General features: G+C 35.8%; 1 protein-coding gene across 1 annotated transcript; it reads left to right on the top strand.

Annotated features, from left to right (window-relative positions):
- The first annotated feature begins 1,389 nt into the window (after positions 1–1,389).
- Positions 1,390–19,371, top strand: si:ch211-1i11.3 (mitogen-activated protein kinase kinase kinase 5). Its single transcript, XM_056270842.1, has 28 exons — positions 1,390–1,836; positions 1,924–2,063; positions 2,496–2,683; positions 2,789–2,957; positions 3,443–3,549; positions 3,655–3,825; positions 6,541–6,653; positions 7,077–7,236; positions 7,526–7,676; positions 8,052–8,156; positions 8,405–8,454; positions 9,422–9,517; positions 9,920–10,010; positions 11,145–11,278; positions 11,865–11,992; positions 12,874–13,010; positions 13,108–13,213; positions 13,310–13,467; positions 13,818–14,013; positions 14,648–14,810; positions 14,928–15,096; positions 15,232–15,414; positions 15,726–15,831; positions 15,947–16,190; positions 17,515–17,633; positions 18,054–18,142; positions 18,291–18,367; positions 19,003–19,371. Exons 1-28 carry the CDS (start codon positions 1,506–1,508, stop codon positions 19,097–19,099), a joined length of 3,978 nt encoding a protein of 1,325 aa, XP_056126817.1. The 5' UTR covers positions 1,390–1,505; the 3' UTR covers positions 19,100–19,371.
- The last annotated feature ends 5,684 nt before the right edge of the window (positions 19,372–25,055 follow it).

The raw sequence follows: 25,055 nt of genomic DNA, 5'->3' as shown, positions 1-25,055 counted from the left end.
TAATGTGTATTATTGTCACTCCCACAGCCGCTGTAGAAACACCCTCACAGAGCAGCGTTAACTTTTTTTTTGTTGTAATTTGATGCAAAGGTATATACTACTAAGTATAGTGTTATATGTAGTATATATATAGTGTAAATGTACATACATAAAAAAATTAAAATAAAAAAAACTTTACAGGATTTGTGATGCTGATGACGGTTAAACCGTCACAGTATGTGAAAAAGATCCATTGCATTTAATTAAGTCCCTCCACAATATATGTGCAACAGAGTGCTTGTAAAAAAAATCACATCATGTCGGTTTCACTGTAATAAGATGAAGACAACAGATTTTTTTTAGTTGTATCACTTTTTTTGGTTTATGTATGAAGAAGAATGCAGGATTGTGAACATTTTCCTTTGTCTCGGAAGTCACATTTTATTTTATTGTTAATGGTTTCCAGACCAAGGAGTTTAATTTTAAACTGAAAATTAATTTGTCAACATTAATTATTATATGATTACAATTAGAACTATGGTGATCTAAATAAAGAGTGTAATAAACAACCATTTACATGATATTGTGTAAAAAATAATATATATGTTTCTAAAATTACGACTGCCTCAGTTGTTGAGTCATTTACAACATTTATGCCTCTAGAGTTTTTTCAAAGGGTATTTAGATACCAAGGAGATGTGATGTTTGAGACGTGAAGAAACAGAATAATCAAAATAATTTTATTGTGAGCCATTTACACTTAGCTGTACCTGTTTTAAGTATGTTACTTAACGATGTATATATATTAGATACTTATGAAAAATATGTGTAAGTTTGAATTTGATGTATGTAACCTAATGTAGTAAAACATACTGTAAACATCACCTAAAACATGCCTACTTTTGGCATATAAAATTACCATGATATTAATAATAAAATATATGAATATTTAAGCATTAATAATTTAATATATTAAACATTGATTGAACATATAGTCAATATATATATATATATATATATATATATATATATATATATATATATATATATATATATATATATATATATATATATATATATATTGTACGACTGAACTGATAAGAATGTAAAATGTGTACATTAAAATGTGTACATTCTTTGGATAAAAGCGTCTACCAAAAGCATAAATGTAAATGTAAATATATTTTTTATGTGTAATCAATATAAATAATATATGTATTCTATTAGTGAAAACGTTTTTGTAATAGAAGAATTTTGTATAAAACAAAACATAGTTTCAAAACAAACACAGGCAAATCGTCATTGAGCAAGCAGCGGCTGAACTTGTAGGCGAGGTCGCACAGCTGTGGACTGAGCGTGACACGAGGAGGGCGGGACGCAGAAGGAGGGCGCGTCTAAAAGATCCTCCTTCAGAGTCTTACCTGAAAAAACTACAGGAATACTTGTACGCCATAGTAAAGGCATGTCGAGGACGCGGCCACAGGATGGTTTTCATTATTAGCTAGGCACTGCTTTCGAGATTCACAATGTATACGACTGAACGCAGGCGCATGAGCCTGCGCGAGACCAAGAGAAAGGATCCCGTCCGAGTTTCAGCTGGAAGTTTATGGCAGGATACTTTGGCTCTCGAAATAGGCGGCGGATGTAAAGGCATAATATCCCCGCGGAGTCGAACCAGGGCTTTAAACGTGGTGTATATCGCCGTTGGGGACGGGTCTTTGCCTCAAACTGAAGAGAATCTTTCACATACATGTCTTACAGAAGCCTGCGAAGACGCGCACGCTGTGCTGAAGAGCGTTTCTTTTGAGCGCATTGCGTTGGGAACGACTGAAATCCTGGACACTTTTTACAACGCAGGCAAGTTGTGGCACGTACATAACTGGGATTTTCAGGAATATTTCCAAAGTGCACGTGTAAGCGGTTGCTTTTAACTCTGTGTTTTAGATGTTGTCGTGGTGGAGATGAATAACTCTATCTGCCAGCCGTCTCTGTTTTATCACCTGGGTGTCAGAGAGAGTTTCAGTATGACCAATAATGTCATCCTGTACTGTAACAAACAAGAGGAACATCTTCAAGTTGTGAAGGTGAGACTCTACACACAAAAGTGCAAGGTTGTTTTCGAAAGTCAGTTTGAATACACTTTTTATTCCATTGAATATTTCTGTGTTTTAGAAAGCCAGTTTCTGTATAGACTCTGAAAATACAGTTCGACCTTTTAGTTAAATCTTCATTAAATAGTTGACTTAATGTATGTTGTTTGTGTTGTGCACACTTATTTACCAACAGATATTCCAAAATATGATGATATTCTAGATACTACGTGGATAGTAGAATTCACTAAAATAATGTAATTTAAGTTTTTTATTTCCCAAAAACCACTGCTATCTAAAACAAGCATTTGTATAATTGGAGTTTTTCTCTGAACCTTATAGAACCTCACTGACCGTCCTTTTGACAATTAGTCCCGGTCCTATATAATGATGCTTTTGTTTGGTCTCCCTTATTCTTCATTCTAGGAACAATGTGGGAGCTACACTTTTATCCCCTACATGGTGTCACCGCAGGGTAAAGTATTTGCCTGTGATGCCACACTGATGAGAGGGATCAAAGATTTCCTTCATTCCAGCTTTAAATTTGAATCCCTGCTGACCCCTTTGGTGGATCGACTGGTCAAGTTGCTTGAAGGTGTTCACATTCATTCAAGGTAGGAAAGTAATTTTGTGCATTTTCTTTTCCCTGGATGTCAACTGCTAAATGTTACTTTTATAGTGTCTGAATAAAATCTTGAGAAAACATTCTCGCCTTGTAGCGAATACCTCCACGAGGCAATCCGCAGGGAGATCCGTCTGGCTCGAGAGCACTTTTCCGGAGCGGCCCTGAGTCAGGAGCTGGGCCGGATCCAGAAGCGTCTGGACTCGGTGGAGCTTCTGAGTCCAGACGTTGTTATGAGCCTCCTACTGTCTTACAGAGACATCCCGGTGAGTTACTAGAGTTACATGTGTACAACGCTAAGCTTTCAGTTACAAACACGAATATGAATGATACTCATGCATAGAAATGGGGTTTCAACATAGGTACTTGCATCATACTTTTTCCCAATAATGTGTATTTCTTCAATATTTGTGGTTGAATGCATGATTGTGTCAGCAATTCTTTGTGTGAATGTTTTGATTGTTGCTGTGATACTCACCTGAATCTGTTTAATTATTAATGAGATATAGAAAAGAGATCTCACCGGCTTTGATGACGTAATAAATCATGTAGTAAATTATTGCTTCCTCTTCTTTAAGATTTTCATGCTACATACGCTTTTAATTTTATTGTAGGAAAAAAAATATATTATTTTTTTCTACCCAGAGGAACAAGCAATAATATGTGACAATGGTTGTGAAATATAAGCAGTGACAGCCAAATGTGTGAATAATTTATTGAAACTGAACTCTCTTTCTCCATGTGATTCAAGGACTACGACTCCATCATAAATCTGTTGGAGACCTTGAATAATTTGCCCATGTGCATGGTGATATCACATCAGAACATTAAGTTTCAGTATATTTTTGCATTGAACAGGTGAGTTTTGTTTTTGTTTTTAACAATACATTACACAAAAACATCAATTTATTGGAGTAAACATAAATTTTATTCCCTACAAAACATTTTGAAATGTGTTTAAAGGAGGAATCACCCCGGTGATCGTGACAAGGCTTTAAAGCTCATTTTACCCATTGTGGAGTCAGGGAGCACCGTGGCCTCAGACGTGTACTGCCTGTGCGGGCGCGTCTACAAGGACATGTTCCTGAGTTCAGGCTTCAAAGACACATACAGCAGAGATCGAGCATGTTACTGGTGAGTCCCGGCCTTTATCCTGTCGATCGACAGAGCATCACAACACTGTTGACCGTTAAATCTATTTCACACATTTATATCTATAATGTGCTGTGGTAAGAGAACATCTGATCTTAAATAATAAGTTAATATAAGTCCAGTGGTCTGCACATCTTTCCAATGTATTGTTCAGTATTTTTGTCCTGCTTTACATAAAAAAATATGTAAACAACTTTAAAACAAGAAAAGATTCATTAATTGAGAAACTAAATTGCATGAGATAAGACTTGTTGTCAGAGAATATATATATATATATATATATATATATATACACACTGTATATATACACTGCCGTTCAAAAGTTTGGGGTCAGTGAGAATTTTATTTTTATTTTTTGGAGGAAAGAAATCAATACTTTTATTTATCAAGGACAGTAAAGACATTTATAATGTTACAAAAGATTCTATTTCAAACAAATGCTGTTCTTTTGCACTTCCTATTCATCAAAGAATCCAAAAAAAAAAAACTGTACAACTGACAGACCAACAACTGTTTCAACATTGATAATAATAATAAATGTTTCTTGAGCATCAAATCCTCATATTATACTGATTTGTGAAGGATCATTTGACACTGAAGACACTGACACTGGTGATGCTGAAAATTCAGCTTTGATCACAGGAATAAATTACACTTTACTATATATTCACACCAGGCCAGCTGACAGTCTTGCCTGGGCCCGGGACAAGATAATCTTAGATGGCCCCCCCCCCACGATTTTTTTTATTTTTTATAAAACACCATATACTTTTACCCAAAATGAATAATAAAAACACATTTAAATGGGTACATTTTCTATAAATGTCTTCATTTTCTTTTCTGACATAGCCTACTGCAGTTCTTGTTAAAACACACTAGACATGCAAAATCTGTGCATTTTGGGCACTTTTTGTGTGAAATCATATTTATTTTTTGTCCATCAAAAAAGTGTGCTTTCACTTTTAAGCATGAGCAGCGCAGCAAAAATAGACTCGGATCTGACCCATTATCTGTTCACCGTTGATGACAGTGATGCATTTCAGCCAGCTTTTTATTTCTCATCTCCATAAATAGTAGTAAAGCTAATGCAAGGGCTAGAAATCAATGAATTCTTTGCTAATACTTCCTCGTCATCATGGAGAGCGCAGTTCGCACCGCTTTCTCCTTTCCACAAGCGCGTGCTCTCCCGTGGCGTCTGTCGTTGCTATGCAACAATGAACTTAGGCGCGCCTGTAAAAACGAGCGCGCCGCGTCGCTATTATGAGCAGCTAATATCCCAAATATTTCCATATGTGGCTCTTTCCTCCTTTCTTATCAACAAGTGGATTGACAGCCACCACACCAGCAGCACCGCCGGTCGCCATGTCTCAGCGCTTTTCTGAAGAGGACGCAACTGCACGCGCTTTGGGCATGCACGCGCATCCCGGGTTTGAGAAAACCTGGTACCGTGGCGTGACGTTTAGAAAGAAATTTGTACCGACTTGGTACCGAAGTGCCGGGTCTTTGACAACACTCATAAACGTTGGCTGCGCTGTTTCTTACCTTGCTCTACGTTGACTTTACTAACGTTAGTTCCAGCTTCACCGTCACCACCTTTTTAAAAATATTTGTTTAGGACATCTCGAAGGCCTCTATTTTTCTTCTTCTCTTCTCTTCTCTTCTTCTCTTCTCTTCTCTTCTCTTCTCTTCTCTTCTCTTCTCTTCTCTTCTCTTCTCTTCTCTTCTCTTCTCTTCTCTTCTCTTCTCTTCTCTTCTCTTCTCTTTTCTTTTCTTTTCTGAGCACCGGACTTGTGCTGACCGGACATTTTGAGCGTAACGTTAGCCTACTGAACTTCAAATCAAATGACATCATCATATTTTGATCAGTGGCCAAACCATTTTTGTTTGGGGGGGGGGGGGGGGGGGGGGGGGGGGGGAATTAGGAAACAAATAAAGAAAACAAATGAAAAGCTTTTATGTAACTCAAATATAAAAATTTTTTCAACAAATATGCCTATTTTATTTATTTTTTTAACAATTATTCCATAATTTAACGAGGGCCCAGTTCTGGGCCCCCCTCCCTACCCTGGGCCCGGGACAACAGACCCGTTTGTCCCCCCCTGTCGGCGGGCCTGATTCACACAGAAAACAGCTGATTTACACTGGAATAATATTTAATACTATAACTGATTTTTGTTGTATTTTTAATCAAATAAGTGCAGCCATGGTTAGCAGAAGAGAATTTTTTAAAAAGTATTTAAGTACCGACCCCAAACTTTTGAACGGTAGTGTATTATGTCCTGTTTTCAAAGAATATTTTTTTTCCTATCCATTGGCAAATGATTTTAATAATAAAAGAAAAATACACTTTAACAAAAAAAAATTCTCTTGTTTTAAGCATAAAATAAAATTATGATTATGAAAAATTTATTAATTCAAAATATATTCCCTGGGAAAAAATAATATCTAATACAATTTTGATTCTCAGGTAAATTTGTCTGGATTAAATAATGTTTTATTTATTTTTTTACTAAAAATGGGATAAAATACTAATTAATATTTTTATTTATTTATGTGGCTCAAACAGTGATCCAATCATGAATCATTAAACAGTGATCCAATCAGCTATGTTCAGGTATTTGTGTTAATGCTAATTTTTCTAATATTCATTGTACAGTAATGATGTCTTGTGTTTCTACCTCTATGTTTGTCCTGCAGGTACGGAAAGGCCTTTGAGATTGAACCCTCTTTGCACTCTGGAATCAATAATGTTGTGCTCCTGATGGCTGCTGGGCATGAATTCGACACCTCTATTGAACTGCGGAAAATTGGTGTGTTTGTTTGTCCTTTATTTAGCTTCACTGCTCTGGTTGTGTGCACTTTAAACAGTGAGATGGGTCATGGTTCTGTCTTCATATCATGTAGTGCTTTGTTGGCTATTGCATGGTATTTTCTCTTTAGCAGGGTGATGTATAGAAAGTTAACTGATACTTAGTGGCCTACTTTTATGATCCAAATGCTTCAGGCTTTGAACATGAATGCATGATAACACAAAGTATGAGTATATAGAATGTGAGAAAATAACAGGTTGAGGTGTTTAAGCAGGTGTTGCCTTATTTTCACACTTTTGACGTGCTGCCCTGTCTCATGCTTTTCATACATACGCTGAAGTTGAGATTGATCATGCTATAGCCCAGACTGAGTTTTTATTTATTGAGTTTTGGTTTGTGGTGTTCTTTGTGCCTGTTGTGCAGGTGTCACACTCAGTAGCCTGCTGGGCAGGAAGGGCTGTCTTGAGAAGATGCAGGACTACTGGGATGTTGGTTTTTATCTTGGGGCTGGAATCTTGGCCAACGAGCACAAGAAAGTCATAGAAGCTTCAGAGAAACTCTACAGGATCAAAGCGCCAATGTGGTGAGCCAAGGAAATGATTAATTATCTATGTTTAGTTTGGTTTGATAAGGTAGTATGAAGTTAAAACCAAACTTTTTTTAACAAACTAAGTTTTATTTTCAGAACTGTAGGGACCCTCATTAAAATAAATTTAGGCCTGTCAGTTTTTAAAACTTTAAGTACTTCAAGTTTGAATTGGACAGGGTCATGAATAATTCTATTATCGTGCTGAAGTAATCACACTAAATTAACATTTACAACCCTGAATAAGACATGTATTATTTACTGCAAGATTTCTCCTTCAAATCAGGTATGTTGCATCCATTATGGAGACGTATATGCTATACAAGCAATTTGCCAAACCCAAAGACGCGATTCATCCTAAACAGGAAACTGTGGACTTTTGGATGGAGTTGATGGTGCAGGCATGCAAGCCTACAGTTTCCACAGCACGCTGCCCGGTAAGACCACTTCTTTTCTCCTCAACAGTAGGACAGGACAACCTTAAGGCCCCAATATACTCACAGCGACGTAGTTCGAAATAAAAAGAAGTTCGAAATACGTGACCAGTGGTATACTGTTAGCAAGCATCCCAACGCTGCCCACGCTGCTGAGAGCAGCAGTTGGATGAATGTGTAAATATGTGCTGTCTGTGGAAACAAACTTCGCTTCGGGCTGATTTAGTTCGAAATGACGTCACACCAGTTCATTCTTCGATTTCGTTTGAGGTGTATTAGGGCCTTTACCCTACTGCCAAAAAGCAGCCTGCTTTACTTAAAGGAAAGGCCAAAAAGTTGGAGAATATAAGCAGACCCAAAATATCTTATCTTTTTTAGGTTCTGATTTTGGAGCCCACTAAAGTGTTTCAACCCAGTATAATAAGCATAAGTGAGGAAGATGACAGCCGTACGGTGCAGCTGAGACACGTCACTCCACTTGAGGTAAACACCTTTGACTCTTGGTGCTTTTCACACATGGCATTTAGGAGTAGCCTAATTGTGCAGGGTGCAGTTACATTCCATTGTGTTGTCACGTAGTTGAGTTTCCATCTTATTAAATAATTTATGTGAAAGATAGGCATCATTTAACATGACAGAAGATGGTGTGAATTTGAGCTGCTTTATGCAGTAAAATTCAACCTTTTCTACATGTCTGTGGGAGTGTAATGTGCTTTATTTGGCTTTCCCAGAAAGGTCTTCATGAGTGGACTTTCCCAGCATCTGCTATTCGTGGAGTAAGGTACTGTGCGCTTATGGGAATACTGTAATTTCCACTTTTTTTTCTGTTTTCCATTTCCAAGCTTGCAGCAGCTTATGGTCCCACCAGGGCTGCTCTGTTTTGGCCACAGGCCAGCGATTTTTCTCTGAATAGGTCTTTTTTAAAAACTTCCTTGTTGCATGGCCTAGTTGATGCCTGTTATCCTCTTTCCAGCTTTTTAAGCTACAGGTCAATGTCTCTTTCAGTTCTTTTTCTTACTGGTTTTGTTCCTATTTCCAGCCCTTAGGGCAGCGGACATCTTGTTTAGAGCTCAGGTTGCAAAACAAATGATAATGGATGTTGATAATTAAGGTCAAATCGACCCATATTTAAAAAAAAAAATCATTTTAGTTATGGATACATAGACTCCTAGTAGGATCTCTATTCCTGTTAGAATTAGTATTTCCAAACAGATTCTAACAGGAATGTGTTATATTTGTCATTAAATTGTTTATGAGTTGCAAAGAGCTGTTTTATTGCCTGTGGAATTTTCCTGTGGATTTTTATTCCGTAAAATAAGTGGTTGACATTTATTTGAAGAGACTTTTTAATGTTTCATTTTATAACACAAATTACACACTTTAACCTAAATCTTTGAATTTTGTAGCTGTTGTGTGCTACAAGACTACAGTAGTTGTCAGATTCACGTTGTTGTAATATTAACTTTTTAGGCATTAAATGCGTCTCATTCATGTAATAGAACAAAATAACTAAAATAAATCATTTTAAAAACAGCCATTCTAAAAACATTCAAAGTATTATAAATTCCCAAGGGAGCGCATGGAGGTTTAGGAGTACAAACTGAACTGCTCTGTTTGGATCAATTTCAAATAGTGTAAAAGAGCTTTTCCCATTATCTTTGATGTTTTATTTTTCTGGCATGTTGGATTGGATTGAAAATGCTCATGTTCATTTGTATTGAAAATCTCTTGTTATTCCACTCGTGCAGCATCTCCAAGTTCGACGAACGGAGCTGCTTCCTGTATGTCCTGTACAATTCAGATGACTTCCAGTTGTACTTTCCCAGTGATCTTCATTGTAAAGGGTGAGATCTACTGGCTGACACATGCTGCCAAGGACATCATGAGGAAAGAGCTCCAATGTCATGAGTGTTTTTGGCAGAGAATGAACTCCTAAAAGAATAGGTTATGTAAATTAGTTTTAAGAATATTTAGTTTTGATATTTACTGTTAAATTCATTCTTGCTCCAGGCACTATTCACTGAGCCTTTAAACTGCATGCCATATATTTACTTACCCTTCTGTTGTACCATGTTCTTATCTTAAGTTATTCTCATTATTCCAATGAAAACATTACGTGATTACGTAATGGCCAAATGATCAAGTATATCTGTATGTTTGAACATCATAAGGAAATGAGTCACAATTAAAGATTTTTTTCTATTGAACATATTCTCAAACCCTATAATTTGTGTGTTGCTTTTCAGGTTCTGTGATTTGGTGAACTCTCTATTGCATCAAACAGAAAGTCCTGTGGAAGATTCCAGTCATATCAGGGGAGGGGAAGGAGTTTTAGAGGTGTGAGAAATCACCATGAATTGCATATAACCTCTCATTGTTTGTTCAGGCCCAGTAATCATGTTCAGCATGAGTGAAAATGTGCACTTGGTTCATTAAGCACACAATACACAAGCCTTAAAAATTACTTTCATTGATGCAGACTAATGTTTTCAGGTAGAATAGGTTTATATTTTTTGTGTAGAATAACCTGAGATTTTTTTAAGGTTGCTTTAGTTTTAATGAACCGATTAGGTTATACATTTCTTTTGGTTTGAACTCTGCCTGTCAGGATAATATGTAGTGTTACTGCCTTGAACAGATGTCTTGACTTGGCTGTAATGTTTTTATGTTTTTTAATGAAAGGTTAATCATCATGAAAGAGTTGAGTTGAGATTTATGGCCAAATAGTTCTCTTCATTGTGTATCATTCCAAATGCAGCTTCCCGTTGCACACTGGGAATATGGTACCACTATTACGGGCAGTACCATAATGCAATTGTGTTGTCAGCCTATTGGCTTCCTCTTTAACTATCTTTAGTATTGACAAGACTCCACATTTAAACGTACTTCCTGCTGTTATGTGTCCTTACTGCCAGTTTAGTGCTTGTTGAATTTAGCAGTTAGGTGTGAAAAAATGTAATGCTGCTTCTTACCAAACTCAGTTTTGCGGAGAAAAAAAAAAAAAAAAAAAGAAAAAAAACCCATTGGGAATAGTGTTCTTTTAAATATCAAATACTTTACAGAACAGCTCATCTCAAAATGTATTTTAACAACTGAATTTTCAGCACCTATTACATCAGTCTTCAGTGTAGTGCTCAATAAACATTTCTTATTATCAATGTTGACATTTTTCTGGAACACACATTTTTCTGGAAACTGATACATTTCTAAGGCTTCTTTGATGAATATAAACTTCAAAAGAACAGCATTTTTTACATTATAAATGTCTTTACTGTCACTTTTGATCAGTTTAATGCATCCTTGCCAAATAAAAGTGTTAATTTCCTTAAATAATTGTAGTAACTTTTAACAAGTAATCCATATTAGTGATAAATCTATATATGTGTATAGATGTATATATGCATCACTGGTCTTCACCCATTGGGTGCAGTTGGTCCATATGACTCCATCATGGTACTATTTCTCTTTCAGTACATGTATGAGATAAATGAGAATAAAGACAAGGTGGTGCTGGGGAAAGGAACCTATGGAGTGGTGTACGCTGGACGGGACCTCAGCAATCATGTGCGCATCGCAATCAAAGAGATCCCAGAGAAAGACAGCACGTATGAACATGTTTTTCCATTACATTGATATTTTTTGGTTAAATGCCTACGTTTGATCTTGATGTATGTCACTTAACAACATAGTAAAACATACTTTCATAACACCTAAAACCTGCCCACTTTTGGCATGTATAATTAGTATATGATATTAATAATAGCATATATTAAATTATGCATTCTTTTTATAAATATATTAATTATTGAACATATAATTAATTAATTGATTGAAAAAAAAATAAAAAAATAAAAATATATAAGGTTGTTTATAGTTTTAGGCCACTTAACTGTGTATTAAGTACATTGTTGATCTGCTTCTGCAAAAATCCAGCACTTGTTTGTTGACCTCTGACCATGTTCAAAAGTCCCCACAGCCCAGTGATGTTTGTCCTCAGGACTAATGCTTGTTTAAACTGTCCTCACATGGACCGTTTGCAGATGTAGACCTTTTCATGTGATCCAAGATTTGACCAAATATGCCTATAAAACCCTTATGATTGTGGTCAGAACTGCATAGCTTAGATCATCATAATATTTACTTTTTGTCTTCCATCTTGGTCTTTCTTGTCTTTCTCGTTCTGGCTCTTAGCTATTCTCAGCCGCTCCACGAGGAGATCGCCCTACACAAGAGGCTGAAGCACAGGAATATTGTTCAGTATTTGGGATCAGTCAGTGAGGATGGCTTCATCAAGATCTTCATGGAGGAGGTTCCGGGAGGTGTGGCGTACTTTCCTCATTGTTCTCTGACATTATCTTTTAAGTTTTCCTCTTTGATGACATGGAGGAATGTTGATTTTTGCAAAGTCTGTTGAGAAATACTTGGTTCTTAGGATGGGTGTGTTGTGTGTAATGTTGGTGTGTGAGAAGATCTATACCTGGGAGTGTAATGGTAATGTGCTTTTCTCAAACAGCACAGACCAGTTTCGAGAATTCATCTCAAGAGTTATTTATGGGATGGTGACGTAACACTTATTAATATGTGTGGTCCTACACCTCCTTTATGATAAGCATTTTGAATAAATATATAAAATATATTTATAATTAACTTTATATATATATATATATATATATACTTATATAATATAACTTTTTTGGGGGGGGGCTGGATATATATACTATACTATATATACTTTTAACTGTTCAGTTAGTCTGTGATGACAAAGCTGAATTTAATAAGAAATCATTCTAATATGCTGACTTAGGAAACATTCTAATATACTGCTCAGGAAACCTTTCCTAATATTGGCAGTGTTGAAAATGGTTGGACTGCTTAATATTTTTGTGTAATTATTTTTAATGGATTGAAAGATCAATAGAACAGCATTTAATTATTTATGTATTTACTGACCCTTTTTGATAAATTTAATGCATCTGTGCTAAAATTGTTGAAAATAGAGCATTGAATGAAATCAATATAAAATGGAAATATTACAATGTTTTTTCAAAAGATTCTTTTCATTCTGTGGTCTATTTTATTGACTTTTCCTATGTGTATTATGTGCATATGGCTAAACAGTCTGTTATCTTAAAATGTATGATTACACATTTCTTGAATACTAACCATCATGCATTCACTTGTTTTTTTTCTTCCATTACAGGAAGTTTGTCCTCTCTCTTAAGATCAAAGTGGGGGCCTCTTAAAGATAATGAGGCAACCATTGTTTTCTACACCAAGCAGATTCTGGAAGGACTCAAATATCTCCATGATAATCAGATTGTCCATAGAGACATTAAGGTATGAATATATCTCAGTGCTGCCATTGCTTTAAAGCTATCTGTTCATCAACATGAACATTTCGGCTGCACACTTTACACACTTTTTATCTCACCAGGGTGATAATGTTTTGATAAATACGTACAGCGGTGTGCTAAAGATATCAGATTTTGGCACCTCTAAGAGACTAGCAGGAATCAACCCTTGTACAGAGACGTTCACAGGTGAGTCTCCTACTGCATACTTGCATACTTCTCAGGTTACATTATGTACTCTTGTGTGTTTGCTTTTCAAACTCCTCCTGATTTATTTGGCCACAGGCACTCTGCAGTACATGGCTCCAGAGATCATCGATCAAGGTCCTCGCGGGTACGGCAAACCGGCTGATATCTGGTCTCTGGGTTGCACCATCATAGAAATGGCCACAGGGAAACCACCTTTTTATGAGCTGGGAAGTCCTCAGGCGGCCATGTTTAAGGTGCTACAGGTTTTTGAAGCAGGAATCTAAATGTTATTTTAAACTGATGTTATATAACCATGTTAAGTCAACTGTGAAGTTTATTTACATTCCATTCTCACATTGCCAATTGACTACATGCTTCATTGCATATTTATTAGATTCACTGTAAGGCCAGAAAAAAGCCTCTATGCATGTACATATGCACGAAGAACAGACGATGGTTTATACGCATTTCTTGTATAGCGCCCCTTGTGGCAAAGACTGATGTTGTAAGACTGGCGGTGTTATGATGGTGTGAAGAGTGTGTTTTGGGCCTAAATGTGAATTTCTCCTTCAAAACAGTTTACTGAGTAATTGTCCTCCTGCAGGTGGGCATGTTTAAGATTCACCCCACAGTGCCAGAGTGCATGTCAGAGCAAGCTAAAGGCTTCATCGTGTGCTGCTTTGAACCCAACCCAGACAACAGAGCCACAGCTTCAGAGCTCCTGAAGAACAGCTTTCTGAAGGGCAGTCCCAGGAAGAGGATAAAGCCTCAGTCCGACAACTCTCTGAAAGAACCTGCCGGTGAGCATGTAGAATCGCGTCCATAAATTCTTGTGATCTTTAACACTTTAAAACCAACAGCTTTAAATGGATGTTTCTTCAAATTTGGGCACTTTTTGCTGTGTGCACTTTTAGAAAATAAACAGACTCACTTTTTTATTTGTCCACTAATGTTTATACATGCATCACACAAGAAATTTGTATTAATTTATTGCTTGTTTGCTTGTTTGTTATTTATTTTATCGTTAAATTATCAATTTATTTGATATATTCATACTATATATATATATATATATTCACACACTGTGTGTATACTTTATTTACATATTTATTCATTTATTTTATAATTAAATTATTTTTAAATATATATATATTTTTTTTACTAAAGTGTCATTTACACCATTGACCACTAATATGAAAAACATTCGAAAAATGGAGGCATGATAAAAGTTCCCAAGACAGTTGAATTATGATCTTTATATAATAAAAAGATAAAGGTTGAAATATTCTATTTTTAATCTAAATTAATCCCTGGGACATAAAAGTGCCCAAAGTTGCAGAAACACCCATTTATGAATAGTAACTTATACTTCAAAGTAATTTGATAGCAAGTTAATAATTGGATATTTGAGTTTATTTGGACATTATATTGTAGGAGACTTTCACAGGAGCATGTCTGTACCCATTGCATTGCGTGTGGAGAACACAGATGTTGAACACAATGAATTGTCCTGCTCTTTTGATCTGAGAAGGACCACTCCTGCCTTCAAAGGAAATGACATGGCTGAAAGTCCTCCCAGCTCCATTGGCTGTTTGACGTGAGTCAATGCATCAGATCTCAGATTCTGGGAATTATATGTTGAAATCATGTGAAACATACTTCCAGCTCCTGAAATTACTTATTTGCCTTTGTTCCATGCATTTGCTGTCGACAGAGTGCCAGATGATCCTCTAGGAGACATGACCACAAGTCCAGCTTGTTCTGGAGAGAATCTAGGTTTGTTCGTGCTGAGAAAAGACAGCGAACGGAGGGACACGCTACATAGGATCCTTACTGAGTACATCAGCCTTGTAGTTCAAAACATTCAGGAGACACTGCCGCAGGTACATTCCCACACTACTGTGTCACCTGAGATGCTTGATGAGGAATTCTGTCACACCACCAGTGCCCTTTCTCAAATGCCCTTTCTCGAATGCCTAAATGATTATGACACTTGCTGTTTTTTTCCCATCTCGCAGGCAGAGCAGCCGTGCATTACCTCAGATCACATCAGCAAACTGATTTGCTGCCTCCGAGAAAACATCCGGTCTCCAGACAAAAGGCACCTGAATAACAGCCTCCTGACTTTGCGCTCCAGTCTGCTGAACTCCTCTGTGCCTCTCAGCAGCCTGCAGGCGGCGCTCTTTAGTTTCCAGGATGCAGTATGTTCTTTGCTTTCAAATTGCTTTCATCTCAATTAAACCAGAATCAAACTAAAGCTAAGGGTCTAATTATTGACATTGGCAAATATTATTATTTCTATTGTTCATACTCAGGGTTAGGGGTTTAATTGCCATTAAAGTGTGAAACTACTCAACCTAAACCTAGGATATATATTATATATATATATTATATATTATATTATATATAATATATAATATATTTATATTTATATTATATATTAGGATATATATTATATATATATAAAAAAAAAAATCTTATTCTTCATCAGATGTGACTCTTATGTTTATAGGTCAAGAAGGTTCTAAAGAAAGAAAAGATAAAACCTCATTGGATGTTTGCTTTGGACAACTTGTTGAGGCAGGCTGTACAAGATACTATCACTGTTCTGCTACCAGGTATGTAAAAGACACCATTTCAAATGCAAAAGTGGCCCCACATGCTTCTATTTTATCTCTAAATCTTCTGTTATGGGCATACCTTCATTGCAATCCATCAAAATCCCTTTTCCAGAGCTCAAGCTTCAGCTACAGTCATCGTTTGAAAATGAGGAGAGTTCTCAAGAAACCGAGCCACCCACAGAGGCTGATTCTAAACCAATTGTTACTCCCCTCGCAAAGGACATAGAGGAATCGCGTATCATCACTCAGAATTCTGAAGAAGGTCATACCAAATGCAACAATCTCCACAGTGACATCATTTCCAGACACTCTTCACTCGCAAAGGAGCTATCAGAACTTCGCTTTGAGTCTATGAGGTATCCAAAACCTTATCTCTCTGTTGCCCTCCAAACTTTTAAAAAGTGTTTAATGGATACAATTATGTACATGTACCAGGGTTATTATAGTTAACTAAAACCATAACAAAAAATGTTGTTACTTGAAGTAAAATAAACTTTAACTGAAATAAAAGATGTTTAAAAAGATTTTATTTCAGGTAGTTGTCAAGGCAACATTTATCCTTTTTAACTTTATGAACCAAAATGACTAAAACTCAAACTGAAAAAACTATATAGACATATTTAAAAAAGTTAATCTTTAAGTTAACTAATACAAATGACAAAATTACAAAAACTTTAACTAAAATTAAAACAGAAAAAGAAAACTAATTCCAAATATTAGATTTCTATTTCAAATAAATGCCATTCTTTTGAACTTTTTATTTAGCAAAGAATCTAAAAAAAAAAAAAAACTGCATCATGGTTTCCACAAAAATATTAAGCGGACAATTTTCAACATTGATAATAATAAGAAATGTTTCTTGAGCACCAAATCAGCATATTACAATGTTTGTGTGTGCATACATATATATATATATATATATATATATATATACACTACCGTTCAAAAGTTTGGGGTCAGTGAGAATTTTATTTTTATTTTTTGGAGGAAAGAAATCAATACTTTTATTTATCAAGGAATAATTAATTTGATCGAAAGTGACAGTAAAGACATTTATAATGTTACAAAAGTCTTTTGAACTTCCTATTCATCAAAGAATCCTAAAAAAAAAAAAAAAAAAACTGTACAACTGACAGACCAACAACTGTTTCAACATTGATAATAATAATAAATGTTTCTTGAGCATTAAATCCTCATATTATACTGATTTGTGAAGGATCATTTGACACTGAAGACACTGACACTGGTGATGCTGAAAATTCAGCTTTGATCACAGGAATAAATTACACTTTACTATATATTCACACAGAAAACAGCTGATTTACACTGGAATAATATTTAATACTATAACTGATTTTTGTTGTATTTTTAATCAAATAAGTGCAGCCATGGTTAGCAGAAGAGAATTATTTTAAAAGTATTTAAAATCGTACCGACCCCAAACTTTTTAACGGTAGTGTATATACACACAAAAAAATATCAATCACAATTACAGGCCAGCATACAGCAAAGTACAGCAATTATCAGAGCAGTGATGGTGGTGATTCATGTCACAACAGAATGACCTTTATTTATTTATTTTTCAAATTAGCCACAAGAGGGCAGTGAATGAGAACAGTTATGCAATGAATGAACCACACTGATTTGTTGCTGTTGGGAATTGTTCACACTATGTTCCAGGTTGTTGATTCAGCTGAATGAAAAGGAGAAGGAATTCCAGGAACTTCTGAAGAACTCCATTCATACCAAACAAAGGCACATCAACACCCTGGAGATCAGAGCTGCGCCTGCGGCTACAGGTTGCTCACGTTTTTTTCTCTTATTAATTCTGAAGTTGAACAGTATTTACCACTGAACAATTGTTTGTGAACTGCTTCTTCCATATGAGAGAAAGTTGTCGCCTGAGGCAGTTAAAAGGTGTGGCCATGTAGCAATGTCACATTTATTCACATCTACTCAACATGCCACTACTTGTCTTTAGTTTTAGGAGTTTTTGATACTCCTAAAGAATACGCCCTGTAATCACTTACAACTGTTACCCAATTTCAACCAACCCAAGTTTATGGCTTACCCTCGGGGCTTGCGTTTTCACCACATGTACTTCTATAGCAATAATCCCTGGAATTTTCTGGAAGTGTTTTCGAAACAGTGACTTTTTTGTAATGACCAGTTTTGCAGTTTATACAGCCAACGTTTGTTATGTTTATACTTTCCAACAGATAATAAACCTTCATCCCATAATGCTCACAATTCTGCTGTGGTGCGCTGGTTAAGAGGTGTTCCAGTGGATGAGAAAACCATAGAAATAGTGAGTGGAAATATTGAAAAATATATTCCCTTTGACACAAGCTTTGATTGCTAATTCATATTTATAGATTTCTAATAGTGAAATTTAGCTTAAAAATTGAAATATTTTGAAGGTAATAGTGATTGCTTTGTTGTTTGTTTTCTTTAAGCTTGTTTTTCATGAGTTCACATTGGACAGTCTCCTCCACCTCGCCTGCAGAGATGATCTGCAGTACTGTGGCATCAAGTAAGTCCTTTAGACATCAATACCAAACAGCAAAAATGTGGCAAGGTGTAGGAGAGACATGTAGTTAAAATGTTATATTTGATAAAAAAAAAGTCATAAAGGAGTACCATTTTACTCTAAGATACTTTACGCTAAGATTTTTTTTAAATGTTAGAAGTCTTTTATGCTCACCAAGGCTGCGTTTGTATAGTCAAAAATACAGAAAAACCTTAATATTGTGAAATATAATTACATTTTATAATAACTGTTTTCTATTTTAAAATATTTTAAAATGTGATTGCAAAGCTGAATCTTCAGCATCATTACTGCAATCTTCAGTGTCACATGATCCTTCGTAAATCATTCTAATTATCAATGTCAGTATCGATTTCTTCTTATTATCAATGTTGAAAACAGTTGTGCTGCTTAATATTTTTGTGAAAGCGGGGATACACTTTTTTTTTAAGATTCTTTGATTAATTGATAGTTCAAAAGAACAGCATTTATTTGAAATAGAAATCCTTTGTAATAACAAATGTCTTGACTGTCACTTTTGATCAATTTAATGCATCCTTGCTGAATAAGTAATTTTTTTCAAGAAATGACTACTTTATCTAAACTTTTGAACAGTGTTGAAGTAAATCTGTGTTTTTCAGAGGTGGGATGCTGTGTCGCTTGTGGGCTGCCATCTCCAAGCAGAGGAAGTCTCATCTCAGTCCAGTCAAAGAGGACAGTGAAGATGCCATTCTCTGACAGACATGAGTGACTCTCTCTTGTCCAGCTTTTAGATACTATGAGCTCAGTGAGTTTGCGGTGTATAGAGTCTGTGCATTTTGCGCACTGTTACTGTTACTGTCTGTGCCTTACACTAAGAGGAAAAAAAATAATTTTATAGAAAATATACACTACTGTTCAAGAGTTTGAGGTCGTAAGAGCTTTTAATGTTTTGAAGGAAGGCCCTTGTGCTCATCCAGGCTGCATTTTTATGACAAAATACAGGCAAAACAGAAATATTGTAAAATATTTACAATATCAGCATCATTACTCCAGTCTTCAGTGTCACATAACATGATCCTCAGAAACCATTGGAATATGCTGATTTGGTGCTCAAGAATCATTTCTTATTATTATCATCAATGGGGGAAATTGTGCTGCTTATTTTTGTGGAAATTGTGATTTTTTTTTTAAACTTCAAAAGAGCAGCATTTATTTTAAATAGAAATATTTTATAACATAAATGTCTTAACTGTCACTTCATCAATTTAATGTGTGCTAAAAATCTTAACCCTAAACTTTTGAATGGTGATATACAATGTCAGAATAGTTTGAGAACATTCAGTTTCTCAGATCTAACCTGTTATAAAGAGAATCAATATATTTTTGTTCATTTAAAATCTCAATAATGTGTGAAATATTTATGCTAACAACATCTGACAATCATATGTGAATGTGCAGGGTATTGAATATATATGAATATGGGTACCAAAATGCTGTATTTGTATTTATGAATTGTGTGTTCTTATACTAAATACTATATATATTAACTACACTTACAAAAGAAAACGACACTGACAGCAAAACTAGACAAAAATTAAACTACAATTTAGTAATTTATCTTAGAAGTAAAGTTTTTTTTATTTGTACTTTTATTTTATAATGTGAAGTGAAGGGAAACTAACTGAACAAATATCTTTCTTGTTCAATAAATAAATTTTTAAAAGCACAACTATTTCAAATAATCCTTCAATTCATACGAGATAATAAAAGCTACATGGAAAAAATGAGTGAATGTTGTTTAAAATAGTTTTAGATGAATTATAGCATGTCCCATCGCAATACATTTGCTTTCCAAATGTATTAGTCAGCTATTGGGTTTTTTTTAACTAGAGGAAAAGTGTTAAAGCAATGATCTTGTCATCAGTGACAATACAGTATGCAAACCTAAGCACACAGTGAATGACTGACACTTGCTAAACGTCTGAGTCAGTGTATTAGCAATTCACTTCGTTCTTGGTGCATTTTTAATGAAGCCAGTTTTTTTTATAGACAATAGCTTCTTTCAAAACACTACAGTTTTGCTTGCATCCACATGCATATGGACGAATGTGTGAAGACAGTTTCATTTCTCAAAATATGTCGTATTAATTGTACATGTAACATTTTAGGTACATTAGAAGCTGCTGCAGAGGTGGAGTATTTAAATACTTTTTGAACATCTGAATATGTCATTTTATGAGCGTACAGTCCTAAACATCCTCGTACACAAGCAGCAGAAACATAATTTTCCAGTGAGAAATTTCACTGTCATTATTCACATTCCCCCTTCCTGGCAATACAAAGTGTGAGTGTCTAGCGTATGTGTGTTAGGAAGGTGGGTGGTTCACAGTCCTGTTTGGAAGAAGTGATGCCATGCACTGAAGCTGATCTAACATTTCCAGCTGTGCTTCCTTATGTTTCTGTTGATGTTGCCTTGGTAACAGCAATTACATCATCCTCTGACCCTTGCCTCCAGGTTGAAGATCACATTATTGTTTACCACAGGGAAGATTTCTCTTTTTCCCTGACTCTTATGTGGCTGTGATCCACTTTTTTGCTGTGATCAAGCAAGAACATGAAGGGCCTAAACACCCAGTTCAAGGATATGAGCTAATCAACGGGCTCAGCTTCAGTAGTCATTCAGCAGCTTGTAGCTTTAATGAGCCATACTGCATTTTTTCAGTAAAAGGCTGGAATACACTAGACAACTTTTAAGTCTGAACAGATTTGAAAACTCGAGGCATCATATCCTTGTCGACTTTGTAAAAAGTTTTAGATTAAAACGGATCACAAAAGAACAATGTTCTCACCAAAATATGCAATAAATAAAATGTCTATTTATGGAACTTTTTGCCTGCTGGATGTGTGCACTTTTTGTCTAATTCTTCCAGATTAAAACTGGGCATTAAATGACTGATTAAATGACTTTTTTCGCGTAAAGACGACAACATTGTCAAAACAATCCCCATTCACAAGGATCCGCGAAAATGACTAAAAACACTTATTCATGCCAGGCATGTAGTTGGCGATGTCACTTTGTAAAGAAACATTACGTGCCTATAGACTAAACACGTAATACGCATGCGTGTGACAGCACAGTTTTCACAAATTGGTGTTTTTGTTGTTTGCATTGAGACGATAGAGGTATCGTTTTCAAAAACTTGCACTTTGGCCCCATATTCTGAAAGTAAACAAATCTGTTTAAAATTTTCTGTGGAATCTGTCAACTCTGACTGCCCCAAAATTTGCAGACTGGCTCTGACTTTCAGCAACTACAATTGACTCATCCAGTGTAACGGTCATGTTCTGTTCTGTTTAGCTATCCTGTGTTCCCTGTCCATTGTTTGTTGCTATGGTTTCTCATTGAGTTTCACACCTGTTCCTTGTTTCGTTTTTTCACTGTGTATACTCAGTATCTCTGTTTTTCGTTTGCCTGAGTTATCGTTATATTTAGTTATATATTATACCGGGGGGGGGGACTGTACAAATGTTGTTTATATTCAGGGCATGACAAATTGGGAAGTTGTTGGCATATGTATGCCAGAAAGAAGTCCATATTTTGAAATGATTTTGAACCCAAATTAGCCCCTTTTTTATTATTAGACTATTATCTATTATTTTATTCAAATCCCATTGCAGTAAACAACGCTAGTCCAGTTTCGCTGCGCTGGTCACTTTTTATTGAGTACATGTCAATTGCTTTTTAACGACTTGACAAGAGTAATGGCTATCAGTGCATAGCTTGCCCTTGAAATCTGGTTGTAGTCCAGGACTCTGGAGCTTTGCAGCAGGTGGAGCAGATGTCACTGTGCTTTGGCCAGGTTGGGAAATGAACTAACTATGTTTTGCTTTTCCTGACCATATATTTCCTCTTCCTTCCTGCCCTATTTTTTTCTATGTATGTTATTGAGCTCATTCCTTTTACTCACAGACCTCTTTATCACTCTCCTTGTGAAGGCTTGGTGCATGCAATCCATTAAATATGAAATAATAGGGAATTCTGTTCAGGGATTGGGCTTTTGGACAAACTTCATTCTGTTCATCGTCTGCTGGAGGATGTTCCTTTTTGTCAATGAGATTATCTCAAATAAAGCTGTCTTATCAATGCACTACAGCCTCAGGTTTTCAAACACCGTCCTGTGGTAAGTGGCAGACTAGTGTAGGCCAGGGCAGAAATTCGCATAGCACCGACACAGCCCCCCAAGGATTTCCTAATGATTATCCTGTTTTTTTAAATCTCAGAGTCACTTTCATCAATCAAGCTCCTCATCAACAGCCATCATAATGGAGCGCTATGGACCCTTTTCAAAGACTGTGATGACCGGTCATCAGCATAATAAATCCTGCAATACCGCTATAGAAGTTTACCTTACTATGATGACTTCTGCTTCTGAAATGTGAAAAGGGTCAATTAAATATGAAGCAAAAGACCGTGGACTTCAGGCACATCTCAAGATAGCTCGGAAGATAACAAAAGGCGTATTGTCCTCTTGTAATCTGCAATTGGCGAGTAGCTCCTTTTGGTGGCTGATCGTTAAACGTCAAATAATACAGGTTTTAATAATTCTTGCCCATTGTTCATCCTATAGCCTGGTGATGATCCTAGCACATTATCTGCTCCGGCCAGTAGGTGGGACTGTATAGGCATAATAAATACATATATGATTATATTTCTATGGGACCTTTATGGTTCAAGGTCAAATAGAAAATTAAATAAAATGCAATACATGCAGAATATTTAGAGTTAATAATGCACTTAAAAAAATGTCTTCACCCCCTTATAGAACCTATAAAAAATCCTTGAGCCACTGTCTGTTAGACACTAATGACATGGAATTACGGGATGAATTCTGAAGAAAAAAAAAACAGGACATTGTTGGGGGAATGAAGTTACATGAGTTACATTACAAAATAATGTCAACAGCTTCTGTGGAAACAAAGTCTAAGGTGGAATTTAATGTTTCTGCCACTTTTGCTGCATTAGTTCTGTGTTGTTTGGACACAACCGATGATCCCTATCGTTCACTTTTGGGTTTTCGCATTTCGCTCACTGTTCTTCTTCACTGATGAAGTCTCTTGTGTATAATAGACGTAAAGACTATTGTTTTAACACTAAACAATTGTTAAGGTTACAGATGCTCCTGCTAAATAGGCTCCTGATTTGACTTTTGGAAGTCCACCCACAGCTTGTACTAACCAAAGATAAATTAATTATATTGGTATTATTGGTATACAAGATTGGTACCGCAATATATATATATTTTTCCACTGTACCATATTAACCCCTATAATATGGGGAGCTGTCAGAGCATATAGGCTAGCCGCTAGGCCGCACTCTTTAGATTCATTATTGGCATCTATGGTTCCATGAAGAACTTTGAACATCAATGGAAAATTTCCATTGCACAAAAAGTTCTTCAAAAAAACAACAACGACATTATCTTAAGAACTGTTCACTGAAAGGTTTAGGGAACCCAAAACAGTTCCTCTATGGCATCACTGCAAAAATACTCTTGGAACCTTTATTTTCAAGAGTGCACATCCATCATCAGATCCAGGAAGTTTTGAATGCTTGCAACTCAGTAAGTACTATAAGTATGGAACAGGTTACAGCTTGGATCCACAGCTGTATTTATTGCATCTGCAGTGCATAAAAGCTCCACTTTAGGTGGCTACAACTACATTGTTTTTTTTATAAACGTTTTCATTCAAAATGTATAATAGGCTACATTTCAACAGCGAAGGACATTTTAAAGAGTAATTTAAGCTTTTAAACCGACCCAGTAGGGTCACAGTGGGTCATTCACCCACTCTGTCCCTTTTTCATTCTCTCTTTTTCTTCCTGGTAAGTACAATGTTTGTCATGGTAATGAAAGGGTCTAAGGGCGGATCTTTGGATGGTGGAGAACGGGGTGGGGGCTACATGAAGGTGTAGAAGAGCAAAAAAGGGGGGTTCAATTCATGGCTTTGGAAAGGGGTCTGGAGGTGAGGTGTGGGGGATGAACATCTTTTGCGTGTTCGTGTTTGTGTTTGTGTGTGCATGGGTCTTTTACCTAGGGGAAGATGGGGGAAGATGCCCCAGTGTGCATTTACTGCTAAATTGTAAAATGGACAGTTTAGAATGTACAGGATGAAAATATATCCAATATATTAAGGTAAATAAATTGAAACATTTGCTAAAGATATGAGGGTTTAATGCATGTAAAATACTATATCAAATAAAAAATTATGTGTTTTGATAATTTAATTAGTAATATGACAGACAAAACAAATAACAGAATGTCCGAATTACATTATAGAATTCGATGAATCATTTACAAGCACAATTGAAGGGATGTCATAATAGCAATAATCTATTATTTTGGATTGAAGAATTGCATTCAACTGGTGTTTGAAAGGTATGTAAAATTCATGGAATTATTCAATAATAATGCCATGAATTGCAATAATTATTCAATAAATTTTTTTTTTTAAAAAATCAGCAACAACACGCTTCTTGAAACCTTCTGCCCCATTCTACTAATTCGAGTATATTAAGTAGCCTGATTGGACAGTTTGTCAGTGCAACCTAAATAAGAAACCTCAGAAAGATGAGAATCACAATGAACTTTTGTTTCCAATCTCACTCCAACAATTAAGACCAAATCTGCTAAAACCATAATGACTAATAAAC

This window comes from Rhinichthys klamathensis, unplaced genomic scaffold, assembly GCF_029890125.1.
Source record: "Rhinichthys klamathensis goyatoka isolate OS25496 unplaced genomic scaffold, OSU_Roscu_1.1 h1tg000309l_1, whole genome shotgun sequence".
In the NCBI taxonomy this organism is placed as follows: domain Eukaryota; kingdom Metazoa; phylum Chordata; class Actinopteri; order Cypriniformes; family Leuciscidae; genus Rhinichthys; species Rhinichthys klamathensis.
This window is presented reverse-complemented; position numbering and strand designations above follow the sequence as displayed.